The sequence below is a fragment of the Carcharhinus amblyrhynchos genome, chromosome 9 (genome assembly GCF_965287045.1).
Source record: "Carcharhinus amblyrhynchos chromosome 9, sCarAmb.v2.hapA, whole genome shotgun sequence".
Taxonomy (NCBI): Eukaryota; Metazoa; Chordata; class Chondrichthyes; order Carcharhiniformes; family Carcharhinidae; genus Carcharhinus; species Carcharhinus amblyrhynchos.
This window is the reverse complement of record NC_137332.1, coordinates 39,238,426-39,253,182: the sequence shown is the minus strand read 5'-3', so window position 1 is coordinate 39,253,182 and position 14,757 is coordinate 39,238,426. Positions and strand designations below refer to the sequence as shown.

The window sequence follows — 14,757 nt, the reverse complement described above, 5'->3', positions numbered from 1 at the left end:
TGGCCTGAACGTTCAATTTCAGTATCTGCATTTCTTGGTACCTTTGTTTTTCAAGTTTCATGTTAAAAATTAGTGTATGATATTGCTCTGACTGTAGAAATTTATGAAATCTTTAATGAAGCTCTAAATGTTCAAGTTGCTTTTTTGTATCGTGACTCTAAGTGCATGTATTTGAAGAGTTTGCTTTCAAAGATGCAGAAAAAAGAAATAAACTTTAGTTTGTGCACACTGCCCACCTTGTGGTAATTCAGAGAACTGTAACTAGAGAGGAACACTTGCTCATCAGCCATGTTGGAGTAACATAATCTCCCTGAGCAAAACGTCTAACACAGTCTTAATGTGAATTTGATAAGGGAAAAATTGTATTGCTGTCTGTTGGAGTAGTGCAGATTAAGACAAGGAAGACTTGACCAATCTATCGCATGGTATAATCTGGAAAAAAGAAAAGCCACTTGTGTAATATTTTGCTAAACGTGCATCAAAAGAATTATTTTGATTGCGTAATACTGAACTATCAGTAAAATGTTTGAAATTAGCAGGACAGTAAACGCTGATTTATTGAATAATGAGGTAAGGTTTTTTTTTGGCACGCATTTTAACATATTGTACATAGCTCTTTTAAATTAAAGCAAATTGTTACTGTTTGGGTAATATAGTTAAGAAGTCTCAGATTAATGTGATACTTTATATTTTTGTTCAATAGATTCAATACAGTTGTCGTATTCTATAGGCTGTTGTTGGAAGATTTTGTTTAAGGCTTTAAAATGCTATGAATCGGTGGTACTTAATGCTGAATTAGCTGAAATGAGGTTCATGTGAGCTTGATGGCAGTTGATGCCGAGATACTTAGGGACAAATTTCATGTTGATCAGAACTGCTAAAAGATCATGCTGATCGCAGATAACTCAACTGCGGGATCTCTGTATAGTTTATCATTAATCACTTTTTTAAGAAAATGGGCCGTTGCAACTTCATATGTGAGGACGTAATCTGGCTGATCATAAAAATTATTGCTTTGCGAAGGTAGGGAAAAGCTTATAATGGAAAAACGATGTTCCATCAACTGCTGTAAAGTACCAAAAGAATATTGACAAGAAATGCACTCAACACAAACTAAAATTGTTCTTTGCTTCTCTGTATTGTTGCAAAACATTTGGCTCATACTCCTGGAACTGTTTCACTGGGTTGACTTCTTGAATTATGGCATGCTGGTGCACAGGATCATGAATTTGTCACAGGGTTCTGCTCCTTACTTAACAGCTGAGAAGATATTATTTTGATTTCAGGAATTTATGCCAAATATTTGTATCCCATAAGTGCTTTTTTAAATTGTATCTTCAACTGTTAAGCTATTAGATATACATCCCGCATTGCTGGTACGATTGTTAAATTTATTTGTACAAGCAGTAGCTGCTACTGATTTACGTTAATTCCAATTTATTTTGTATTGGCTTTTCTTGAGAAGATTTGCTGTCGACTGTTAACAGTTCGTCTGGCTATTGTTTTGAAGGATAGAGTTAACATGCTGTTTTGCATGTATGATAAATAGCCAATATAAGTTGACATAATAGGATTTGAAAGATACTACAGTATAGAAATGTGTTTCAAGTTGGACATAAGCATCATGTGGGGACAGTTTTGAATAGCATATCAAACATGTTCAGTTTGGAAAAATAAAGATTACAAAATAATAGTTTAAGGGAAAAGAGTTACCGATACCAGCAATAAATTTGGTTTCTTTCTGTAATTCTTTTTATATACAAAGTAGTCTGTGAACCCCAAGGCTTTGCATTAATTATGTACGTCTTGAGAAAGCAACTGTCAGAGTAGATAAGGTAGTTGAAACATTTTAATTTTAAAGCTCAGTTTGCTTGACAATGGATGTGAGATGCAAGCATTGATGCATGGCTGAGATATGACATCTTGTCTTCTGCAGATTGCATATTGAAGATGTGACTTGCAAATTTATAGTAAACAAAATTCAGTGAAAATTTGTGTGTGTGTTGGTTTCTTAATCTCGGTCTAATTACCAGGGACATGGTGCGGTTCAAAAGCTTTTCTCTGTTGTGGATAGAGGTCACCGCATCATTAACATCGTCAATCTGGTAAAAGCTAATTTCAATAGTGGTTGATGTCATGACAGCCTTTTATTTTTCTAGCCAATCAGAAACAAGCAGTAGTGACAGATGGTCCCATAAATGGGAGTAAAAGGGTAAAGCAGCCAGCCAATTCTCTGAGCTGATTTGTTGTTTCCTGTAGCATAGACTCAGTACTGCTTTATTCTTTTGTTTTACACAAACACTTTCACTGTGCTTTTGGATCTTAACAGAGGAATTGAAATATTATAAGTCTTCTGGAGATTTCAAGTACGATAAGATCTAATCCTGTGCAATAAGAATGGTTATGGTATGTACTAGGACTTGGTATATTTTAATCTACTTGAGAAATGTACCAAAATGGTTCAGTTTATTGTACATTTTATTGGTGCATTAATGAAAGTCTATTTGTGAGGAAACAAACAAAATTAAAAACCTATTTAATATTCAGGCTTCAGAATGAGAGGGCCAAAAATACTGTTCTGTGGTTGATTTCAAGGATGTGATTTATGTAAGCACCCATACAAACACATATTGTATTTCAAAGAGTTTTCAATCGTGACCTCATCAGAGAGGAGGAGGCTTGTGTGCTGTACTATGTAGAATATGTTGAATTGTTGTAACTCGAAAGATCAGTGTTGTAGAGAAGGCATGCCTAGTTTTTACATAACGCCCTTTCGGTTTTGATTCACTGAAGACTACAGATTTCTTGCTAATCAAAAATGGAGTGGGGTGGTTTAAAAATGGTAGGTGTTTAAAAGATTTGCTATTTGCCTCAGCATCGGTAACATTTTCTTTGTTTTGTACAGTATTTGAAAACAGAAACTCTGTGTTAATAGAGGAATGTAGTTTATCTGTTTAAGCATATTTATTTTGCAGATACATGAACATCAAGCCTGTCGTGTTCGTGAGCATTTATGGGGAGGTGAACAGAATAGAATTATTCATATTTTTCTCTCCATTCAGTGTGTTCTGTGGGCTTTTTCCATCAGATACTTGTTTTGATGGGTGTAATATAAATAAGATTAGACTGAACAGCTGAAATGAAAGTGATAGCTAGAAAGAAAAGCCTGTGAAAGGTTGCCAGGGAAACAAGCTAAAGGAAGCTGAACTGAGAGCAGGTGGCAGTCATATGGGAATACCATGAAGCGAAAGTAGAACAGGCACTGTGATTGTCTCTCCCATTCTGAGAGTCACAACTTTAATTGTTTCAAAAGGTGTTAATTATATTCCAGACTGAACCTAGCTCAGTTAAAGCTATTATTTGACATCTGTGTCTTAAGAGTGAATGCCATTTTATTGGATTTTCTTTCTATATGGATGTACCTGTCAATGTGGAAGAAATTGTATAAGTCAATAAGAAAAAATTGGTCAAATAAAACCTGTAACAGTAAATGGTGAGCACTACACTGCTGGTGGTTGTTACAGTCATCACTGCAATTTTTCACCAGGCTATCCTGTTATGTCTGCCAATAGGATTATTTGAACCTGGTGAAGATACTAATGTTGAGACCAATTTTATCATTGTAGTGGATGTGTTTTGCTTTAGCAAAGAGGAATAATTAATTCTTCAGTTGAAATCAATATGTATGATGCATTTGATCTGAGGGATTGATGAAAGCAAAAATGACCGATTACAATTAAAGCAGGGCGACACTGCAAACTCGTTTTAGAATGTTTGTAGAATGAGTTATTTTTATCCTTGTTAAATTTGGAGATCGGTTTTAAAAATGATTTTGTGTCCTGAAAAGAATATAGGATGTGCATTATAGTGTTAGCGTAGATTGTGGAAAATTTCTTAAGGCCTAAAGATCAGAAAGCATGTCAAACAACAAATCTTGTTTGTGTAGAACATCACTGAGATAAATTATACACCAAATAAAGATAGGCATTGATTTTTCTCATGTATTTATTTTCCTTTGAAATAATGGCAAGATTATTTCTATATATATTATGAAGAGCATTTTTTACAGTATGTTCTTGATTAAATAGAAAGTTTAAATAAAAAATTCAATGCTAGTTAATTTCTAGTTAAGTCATCCTAAATAAACAAATAATCCTGAAATCTGGGGAAATATTTTATAGCTCAATGAAAAAGGTTTCAAAACATCCTGAAGAACAGTTGGAATTGGTGTTAATTTCAGTTTCAAAAATCGCTGACTTTGTCTAGTAACCATCAAAATTTTATGGTGATCTTGTTTCAAAAATACTATTCAAAGCATATAAGTTTTATTTTAACGTTTTTCCATTAATTCGTTTTTTTGCATTGAGAACTTAAAATCAATCAGCCATAGTTTAAAATCTATTAAGGTTACTGGCAAATTTAATGTATTAATTAGAAGTGTAGCTATGATATTTTGTAAATGTTTGAGAGAATTAATACTGTTGTGAAAGGAAATTACAGGAAATGGATCACGAAGCTGAACGAGACACTACAAACATTTATAGTTTATTTCCAATGAAGTTGTTTATTGCCACTTGTCTTTAAGAAAAAATGTAATCTAATAGCCATTTTATAACTACAATATGAGCATAGCACAAAATATTATTTCCTTCAGAAATAAGTAAGTTAAAGAGTATTGTAGCCTGTTTGTCATCAACTCAAATCAACCCTCTTCCTGCAATTCTAGATATTGCTGAACTTTGCTTTTTATTGCCAAATAAATTAAATAAATTCAACTGGTTCTTAAACTTTATTACTCCCTTTCTTTAAATCAGTTGTTCTATGCGGTAATGTAAAGAATTTTTCAAATTGATGTGATGATGTTGAAATAGATTTTGGGTATTAATTGCAACATAATAGCAAATTGTGATATTTTTCATTGCTTTAAACAATAAATTACAATTCACTTTTGAATTTTATTTAACTGTGCTTAATCCAAAGTTGTTTGATTTTATTCTTTTCAATCTCGGTTTCCTCTGACGGAATTTATGTTCAATTGATGCAATTCTTACTGTGACAGATTTACTGTAATAAATCACATCATGTTTCAATTATGAGAGCAGTATTTGATGTGATGGCAGTATCACAACTCTAGAAAAAGGTAAAATTAGAAATACAGATTTGATATATTTCTGACCTCTGAGAATGCTGTCTTTGGCTATGTTAAATGTATGACATTTCTGTTCAGTGACCAAAGACAATTGTGTGTGTCTGAATTAATGTTTCTTTTGAAATAACTGATGGGGTAAAAATATATTTCTCAAAATTATTGAAGCCACACTATTCTACATATTGTAAACCAAATTTCTGGATCACTTTTCCATATTTCTCCCTAACCCAGCGTTCTCTATGCGAGGGGCAGGTGAGGGGGGGTGGGGGGAGTACAATTTTAAGTATCACATTTTTGATCCGATCATCCATAGCAACTTTTTTTATATATTTTTCCTCCCTTCCACGATTTTTCCTCTGGAGATCTCTTATAGCTCTTGATTCTACAATATACAAGTATTATGCTTCACACTGAAATAGAAAATTGTTTTGAAAAAGAGAAGTTAGTGTGTTTCATCATACATTAACCATTCCTAATTAAGCTTGTTCGAGTAGCTAAATTTACACCATTATTTTTCACAAACTCAAAATATAGATGACGTGCAACAAATGATAATTAACACCATCAGAAGGTTTAGCCTAATTAACAGTTGTGTACTTTTGTTATCATGAAGGCCTTTTTTGTTAATGCTTTAAACTAACATATATCATATGAAAATAATACCTATTTAACAATAAGATATACAAGATTACTTATAAACAGCAGAAATTTTAGGAAATCATTATTTAATGTTTTGGAAATTTTAGTTGTTTAGCTTTTTTCTAAAAAGAGGAGAATGGAATGAATGGAAATGAAAGCATTATTTTGAGGCAGTTCCTGATAAGCTGAAAAAATGACACCAAGGAAGATTTTACTTCAACAATTAACACTAATAGAATATATTCTATTCAGTGATTTAAATTGTCTTTTTTGGCATAAAATGCAGAAATGTTGGAGGGAGAGCTGTAGACTCTGAGCCATAACCTGCTTCACCGATAATCAGATTAAAAAGCAGTGCTGTGCTTGTGATCAACTAAACAGTGATAGCTTTGCAGTGTGTGCTACTGATGCCACAGTCCGCAGCTGCACAATGGTAATTACATCTTGTCTTGAGTTTCATGGAGAAATTATCGAGTTAATTTGAGTGTGTGAGAAAGGGTAGTTAAAAGTGAATCTAAATGAGGACATATTGTAATTTTGGATGCAATTTTGATGTACAGCCTAAGAAAAAAACGGCAGGTTATTTTTTGACAAATTTGGATTACTGCTGTAGTTTGTTGTATACTAACTCACTTTAATGTATGTATATGCACAGTAGTCCTATTTAATTGTTGGTACATATATCCTTTCATTTACATTTGAAATCTGTTTATCCAAATGAAAAATGTTAGTTATGAACCTGCATTGAACATCTAAGATTTCCCAGTGATGTTTAACACACAATTTTGCAGCACAATTTCTTTCACTTTGCAAAACTAATGAAAAAAATCAAGCAAAGTAATATGAAAAAGGCTATAATGAAAATATTTTGCGAAGATTAGCTTATGATGTGTAGCTATTGAGATGTATTATGATCACTGCAATTTAAGCTAAATTTTTATCATGACAAAACTGATTATTGTGTTTTTATTTGTTCATTTTTACTAAGATCTTTCATAATGTGTCATTATAATGTTTATGTACCGCTATGTAACAATCTTAATTTCTGATCTCTAACTGAGCAGTTGCGATTTTAGCCAGCATTTTAAATCCAGACTTCATTAAAATAAAGTTTGCAAGATGGTAACACTAAGAAAGCTATTCAGATCAGAAGACTTAATCGAAGCAGTTTTATTTCTAAGTGATACTATATGTCAGGCACTGTTGGATCACCTGCCCACAGTACAGATCATCCTTTCCATAATAGACAGCAGATCCAAGATCACTTTTACATCATCTCCCAAAGTTAAAATTATTGCCAATGATCTAAAAGACAAATGGACTTACCTTGTGTAGAATGTGAAGGTTCACAGCACATAATGAGGTACATTCAGCCCATACTTGCTCTTTGCTAGAATAATTCAGTGTTTAACCTATTGCTGTCATCCCACAATCCTATATCTTTTTGTTTCAAATACTTATTCAATTCTTCAGTAAAACATACAATGTTCTCAACCTAACCATTCAAAGCATTCCTTGTTACAACAACTCAGAGCAAAGAAATATTTCCTAACCCTTCTCCTCACTCTCTTAGTGACAGTTTTATAATTGATGGCCTACGGTCAGTGAAATTTTTTGTTTGCTGTTGATATATGGGTGATGCTGACAAGGCAGTATTTAATTCCCAACTCTAGTTGTCCTAAGGGCATTAAGATTCAACCATATGGTATGGACCTGGAAACAACTGTGGCCTGGACCATGCAGGGGTAGCTTATTTCACCTTCTAAAGGGCATTAACCCGTAACTTCCCAACCAAAGGAAATACTTTTTCATTGTTCAACCTATCAAAACCCTGCATAATTTTGCTTTTAACTATTGATTTCCTCTTAGTCATCAATGATGCAAAGGTAATAGTGCCAATTCTTCAAATCTTTTTTCATTCCTGTTGTTTCCCATCTCATGGATTATTCTCATGAATCTAAGTTGTACAATTGCAGTGTTCCGAATGTTTTTTCTATAATGGGATGCTCAAAACTGCATACCGTACTGCAATTGTGACCCAACCATTTTGCATACATACCATGTGTGGAATTTCCTTTTGATTATGTGTCAATTCAGGTGGGGTAAATGGTGTCTAACTTGCTGCTGGCTTTTCCTGCTACATTTTTTGACAGATAGTTGCAATGGCAGGGCAGGCTCTGAATGAGCCTGCCCCACCAGCAACTTTAAAAGCTGACCTAATTTGAAAGAGATAAATATTGAAAACAGACCAGCTAATTACATTTAAATGTAAACCGTTCATAGCAATAACCCCATTATGTCACTGGCGTGGGGCAGGGACTGGGACTATCTCAATGGGAAATCCCACTCGCATAAGTGCCATATTAGAACTGTTGGATTCTCCACTTTCTCCAACTTTCCCATCTGCCAAAAATGGGGGCAGAATGTTTCTCCATGCCTTTATTTAAACCAAGAATTTTGATGACTTTTGAAGGCTTTGTTTATCTGCACTCACTCTTGTTACGATTTATTGCTGGGAGTTGCTTCAGGGATTCCAAAACAATTGTCATAACTTCAGTGGATAGTGCATGTAGAAATGTCATTTAATTGAGGACACTGCTTCCTTTTTTTCCTCATAAAATGCAGAACCCTACACTTAAACAGTTGACTAACCTGTCTATTTGACTAATTTGGATCTTCCTAAAGTATTCACAATCCTCACGGTTTGTGTAATCCCTTACTTCTGTTTAGAAATTCCTGTTCCTTGTGCCCATATACATACCATGAGCAAACAACATTGATCTCAGTTTATTGCCCTGAACATACAACATTGCTAACCTTTTCCAATCTGAGAAACACCCATTTATGCTACCCCTTGGATCCCTGTCCATCAACTAACATTGTGTGTCGCTATGCTTCTTGTACTACGTCCTAATTCCTTATTTTAAGTGAAATTGTTTTATATGGCACTGTATTGAACATCTGAGAATCTACATATAACATATCTGCTTTATCAATCGCACACCCTTCTTCGAAAACAAATTCTTAAATTTTCCAAACACAACTTACATTTAACAAATACATGTTGGTCTTCTTTGGTTTACCCCTGAATTTCCACAGGCACAGTACACTTACCTCAAATCACAGATTCTAAACTGACAGAATATATAATTGATTTAGTTTAAGCTCTGTGATCTCTCATGTACTCAAATGAAATTACAGTTAGTATCTTTTGTAATTCTTAAAGAAGTTGAATCAAAGTTGCATATCTTTAATTGACAGACATATCTGACGATTGGAAGGATGTTTATTCTCTTGTAATTATACATGGAATTCTAATCCCGACTTTGTATTCTCTTAGATAATCAGCACCATGGAACCTCAGGTGTCAAATGGCCCTACGTCCAACACACCCAATGGTCCATCAAGCAACAGTAGAAACTGTCCATCACCTATGCAGACAGGGGTACCTACAGATGACAGCAAAACCAACCTCATTGTCAACTATCTTCCCCAAAACATGACACAGGAAGAATTCAGAAGTTTATTTGGGAGCATCGGTGAAATAGAATCATGCAAACTTGTTCGAGATAAAATAACAGGTTAGTTTGGACTTGAGAATAAAGTGTAAAGATGCAGCAATTCTGTTGAGGCAGATCCAAGCAACATTTTCAACTTGTAAGGTTCAATATGATAGATTGTATAGTTTTGATTTTATTTGTCTGTTTTAAGTTCTAAATAGAAAGGCTTTGAATATCTCCCAGTCTGCTGTTGTGACTATGGTGGAAGTTATAGTAATGCCATAAGTAGCCATTTTTAGCTATTTACATCACTTCACTGAAGATAACCATTGATTTCTCACAATTAAATGTCTGTCAAAATTACAGGCACAAATGTTTAGGTAATGGAAACATATTTAAATAAGTTATTTATATATATTGTGATTACTGATATGATGAAAGTGCAAAGATAATAGAATAATTTTCACTTTCAAGGGGGGGGGAACAGAAAAGTCAGTAGTAGTAGATCAATTGTCCACTTAATCACCTGTCAACCTAATCCACCTTTCCTTGAAGTAATTGGAAAGGAAAATTGGCTGCCAAGCATAGCTAGGCAACTGATTCGATACTACTGATTTTCAACCTCAGCTAAAGATCAGAATTTTCCCAGATATGTTCTGGAGTTGGAAATTTATATTTGACTTCAATTTCACAATTTGGGGGAGGTTTTACGAAGCCAATATGGCTGTGGTGCTGAGAGACTCAGCAGTGCCATTGGGAAGCTGGAAGATTCTGGAGCAACTCAGGCCAGAGGTAAGTGATGGAGGGAGGTGTTTCATGGGATGGGGATTACAGAGAGTGGAGTGTAAGGGGTTTGGCAACAAAGATAGGGAGGTGGCTCTCAGTGCCATCCTCTACCTTCCTGTGTTGAGTCCCCCAATTGGACAGAGTGCCTTTGAACAAGGGATCCCTGGAAAATCACAAGCAACTTGCACAATTTTCCTGCGCGGTGTGTTGTTGCGCTTGCCACTAGGTTAATACCTGTGGTGGCTGGATGAGACTTTAAGTGGGCATTAATAGGCCACCTAAGGGCCTCAGTTGATAGCAGGATGGAAAAGCCATCCATAGATCACAAAATTAATCATGATGGAGACAGAAAGGTGGTGGGTCTCCTTTTGTCACCGCCTCACATAATTAAATGCCCTCCACACCTCCAAACATGGGGACAACATATAAGATCACACTTTGTTTTGTTTTAAATTACCATTCATTTACTTTAGACTCCATTCCCACCTACTTTGCCAAGGGATGTCAGCAAAAAGTCCTCAATGAAAAATCAGATAAATCTGCATCCTCCGTTATGGCACAAGATGTTAATTCACCAACCTGAGACATTACCTCCAACAAAGAATTTTAGAGAGTGTGCAATAAGAAATGGTCAGTTTTTCCATCAAGTTATAAATCATGTGCATTCCTCTTCATCATGCATTGAACTGACTGAAGGATCATTCTGTTAAATATCCCTTATCTCCAAAAGTAATGAAGTATTAGCAAAATATTCTTTTGTGTGCACTTCTCTTGCCAACCCTTCATCAGTCCCTCCTTCATACTGTCAGATGAACCACTAGGAAACATTAGACTTCTCAGCAACTGTTCATTATTTCCTGCACACTTTGTTGATCCAGTACAAATTTAGTCTGGCTTTTATGAGTTCTGAACCATTGCATCTTTGCTGATTTGCTAAAACTTCCTGCGGGTGATATTTCAATCCATAGTGCTCTAAGGAATCTGGAGACCCTTCAAGTGGGGCATGCAATGTCTCTACCATGACCCATATGGCATCACATGCTGGGGAGGAGACTCGTCCCCCGCATGTTCTAGAACCAACCGCCCACCCCTGACTGATGATATCTTGACATCGGACAAGCCGTACCAGCTGATTTGACACTCAGTTTACAAACTTGGACCACACAGGCCCATCAGCATACTCACTTGTCACTCACCAAAGAATATGTGTTCAGTTGCAAGAGGGGCCGAGCACTAGCAGCATTTAAAAAGTCAGACACTTGCAGGTAAGGTAATGTAGAATAACGTCAGCCAATGCAAAGTCTTTCAAAGTACTGTAAGTTGTTTTTCGAGGGGTTGTGGTGAGATCCTGGATTTGTTGGAGAGTTATGGGGCTGCAGTTGCCATGCATCAGGGGCTGCAGAAAGGGCAAGCCCTAGATTCCTCCTTGCTCTTTGGCAGGGTCAGGAGGCAATCTGGCAGGTTAGCCAATGCACCAAGCAATATGGTGTGCACCCTCATCAACTTTCTCCTTTACGCTGCGCTATTGACGACCTCAACTGAGTAAGGATTTGTCCGTGACCTCCCCTTCTGATGAACATGCATATTAACTACATTTTTTTGCCCCTGACTTGCCTGTGACTCATTTGTTTCCAGTGACTCCCAAGTGCAGACACTAACTCTGTACTAGCCCTTAAAGTATGTGCAGTGCTAGTATCTGAGCTGTGGCTAAGTGTAAGATTAAGTGAAGGGGCCTCGTTAACAGTACTGTGCTGCTATTCTGACTCCTCCACATGGCAGTGCTGTAGTTGAGAAGGCACCTGTTTCATTGTCTGAAAGAAGGAAATCATAAAGGAGAAGACTGAGGTGAGGACAGAGGATATTGGCTTGGAAATCAAGAAATCCATAGTCACACCTTCCACAGTTTGCTCATCATGCCAGATAGCAGGATGAGGGTGAGCTTTTTAGTTAATTACCAGAAACGATAGCACGATGGGCTGGGTTTTATCCATGACATGTTGGGCTATGTTTTAAGCCCCCAACTTTCTGTCAGGCATGTTTTTTGTAAGGAGGGCATGTTAAATATGTTGGGTGGCTAACTCAGTGTTTTACTGCCCACCCCCCGATTTGATCCCCGCAGAAGGGTAGGCAAGTGGACATCTAATTTGGTAGCATGCCTGTAATTTCTTTTTAAATAATTAAAATGCAGTTGAACTTCTTAACAAGCCTATTGATTCGAATATGATTGGTATGGACGAACTAGCAGGATTGGGAAGGTAAAAACAACATACTGTGGATGCTAGAATCTGAAACAAACACCTGCTCTGATGAAGGGTCAACTAGACTGGGAACGTTGGCTGTATCCTCTCCCCACAGGTGCTGTCAGACCTGCTGAGATTTTCCAGCATTTCCAGTGATTTTTTTTAACTCAACTTGTTATAAGGTAGGAAGGAAGTTGGGGGTACATCTTCCAGGGGTGCCCTTTAGCCCCATGATGTTACCCCTACTTTGTCACTTTCCACCTAACTGCCAAAATTCACAACACAGCAGCCTTTCCCATCCTGTCCCCAAAGTTTCCCAACCCCTCCCCATCCAAACCCCAGGTGTACCTGAGTCTGGGTCCTGCAGGATCTATTGATGTCCTCTTCCTGGTCTGCTTGGAGTTCTGCCAGAGCTCACTAGTGAATTCTGATGCTGCTGCAACTGCTTGATCAGCCAGCCTGATTGGCTGGCAACTTTTGAGGTTGGGACTTCTTCATACTGAGGGAGGAGGAAAACTGAGGAAATCCCACCCTCACGTCCCTCAGGCCACCTAGAGTGTGTTGTGGCTGCAGGGTGAACTTGTTTAACGTGATTCGTTTTGATAGATGTTTCTTCCAGGCTGGCCAAGCAATATGCCTCTCCACACAACCCACAGAAAATTCAGCCTATTACATTACAGACCTCCAGAGACCAGGCTAATGCTCTAGAGATGAGAGTTCACATCCCACCATGGCAGTTCTGCAATATGAACCAATTAATTAGATATATCTGGAATGATGACTATGAAACTACTAATATGTCATAAAAACCCATTTGATTCACTAATGTCACTTAGAGAAGGAAATCTGTTGTCCATATCTGGTTTGGTATACACTTCATACCATACCCACAGTAATGTGGTTGATTCTTAATTGCCGTCTGAAATAGCCTAGCAAGCCACTCTGTTGTATTAAACTGCTACAATAAAAGGCGAGAAAATATAAAACCACAGCAACCTAGTGCTGGATACACAAAGCCAGCCCATTCAATCCTGCAAAGTTCTCCTTGCAAACACCTAGAGGGACATGCCCAAATTGCGAGAGCTGTCCCAAAGGCAACAACAGCCTAACATACGTCACACTCACAGCATCATGCCTTTGAGCAAATGGTCCAGACTCCTCCATCAACATCCTTGGGATGCCATAAGCCCATCAGTAGGACAGACCCACCAGAGTTGGCAGTACAGTGGTATACAATGAGGAGAGTGTGGACTTGGGAGTTCTCAGCACTATCTCCAGGCACCATGCTACAGGGACTGATCCCTGTAGCATCAGTCAATGGGCAAGGAAGCTTCTTCCTGGTTAGCACTTACCACCATCCCTCAACTTTTGAATCATTCTCCTTCATTATGACACCATGTGGAAGAAAAAATGAGAATTGTGAGGGATTCCGGGGAAGTGCCGGATGATTGGAAAACGGCTAATGTTACGCCGTTGTTTAAGAAGGGTGCCAGGCAAAAGGCGGGGAATTATAGGCCGGTTAGTTTAACGTCTGTGGTAGGTAAAATGTTAGAATCTGTCATTAAGGAGGAAATTGCAAGGCATCTTGAAGGGAATTGCTTGATAGAGCAGACGCAGCACGGTTTCATTAAAGGGAAGTCGTGTCTGACAAATTTACTGGAGTTCTATGAGGATGTGTCTAGGGCGGTGGATAGAAGAGAGCCGGTGGATGTGGTCTTTCTTGATTTTCAGAAGGCGTTTGACAAAGTGCCTCACAAGAGGTTATTGCAGAAGGTCGAGGGACATGGAGTTGGGGGTAGGGTGTTAGCGTGGATAGAGGATTGGTTGTCAAATAGGAGGCAGAGAGTGGGGGTCAACGGGTGCTATTCGGATTGGCGGATGGTGACTAGTGGAGTGCCCCAGGGGTCGGTGCTGGGGCCTCAGCTTTTTACCATTTATATAGATGATCTGGAGGAGGGAACCGAGTGTAGAGTGTCGAAATTTGCTGATGACACCAAGATTGGGGGAACGGCAAATTGTGCGGAGGGTGTGGAGAGTCTGCAGAAGGATCTAGATAGGCTGGGCGAATGGGCCAGGAAATGGCAAATGGAATTTAATGTTGGCAAGTGTGAGGTGGTCCACTTTGGTAGGAAAAATGGTAGGAAGGACTATTACTTACGAGGCGAAAAACTGCAGCAGGCGACGGTGCAGAGGGACCTCGGGGTCCTTGTGCATGAGTCGCAAAAACCCAGCTTGCAGGTGCAGCAGGTGGTCAGGAAGGCGAATGGGATGCTGGCCTTCATAGCGAGGGGGATTGAATATAAAAGTAGGGAGGTCTTGCTGCAGCTGTATAGGGCATTGGTGAGGCCGCAACTGGAGTACTGTGTGCATTTTTGGGCGCCGCACCTGCGCAAAGATATTTTGGCCTTGGAGGGAGTGCAGAGGAGGTTTACTAGGCTGATAC

The 14,757-nt window shown here is 37.9% G+C and overlaps 1 protein-coding gene across 11 annotated transcripts in view; it reads left to right on the top strand.

Moving 5' to 3' along the window:
- The first annotated feature begins 447 nt into the window (after positions 1–447).
- Positions 448–14,757, top strand: part of elavl4 (ELAV like neuron-specific RNA binding protein 4) — a 73,877-nt gene continuing 59,567 nt past the window's right edge. For 5 of the 11 annotated variants that reach the window (XM_080195497.1, XM_080195494.1, XM_080195487.1 and 2 more), the window contains exons 1-2: positions 448–570; positions 9,129–9,369. In XM_080195497.1, the coding sequence (XP_080051623.1) occupies positions 523–570; positions 9,129–9,369 (289 nt within the window). In that variant the 5' untranslated portion in view covers positions 448–522. Of the gene's footprint in view, positions 571–2,295; positions 2,407–2,777; positions 2,843–9,128; positions 9,370–14,757 lie in introns of those variants that run through there. The other 6 variants (XM_080195496.1, XM_080195493.1, XM_080195490.1 and 3 more) reach the window with 2 other exon arrangements.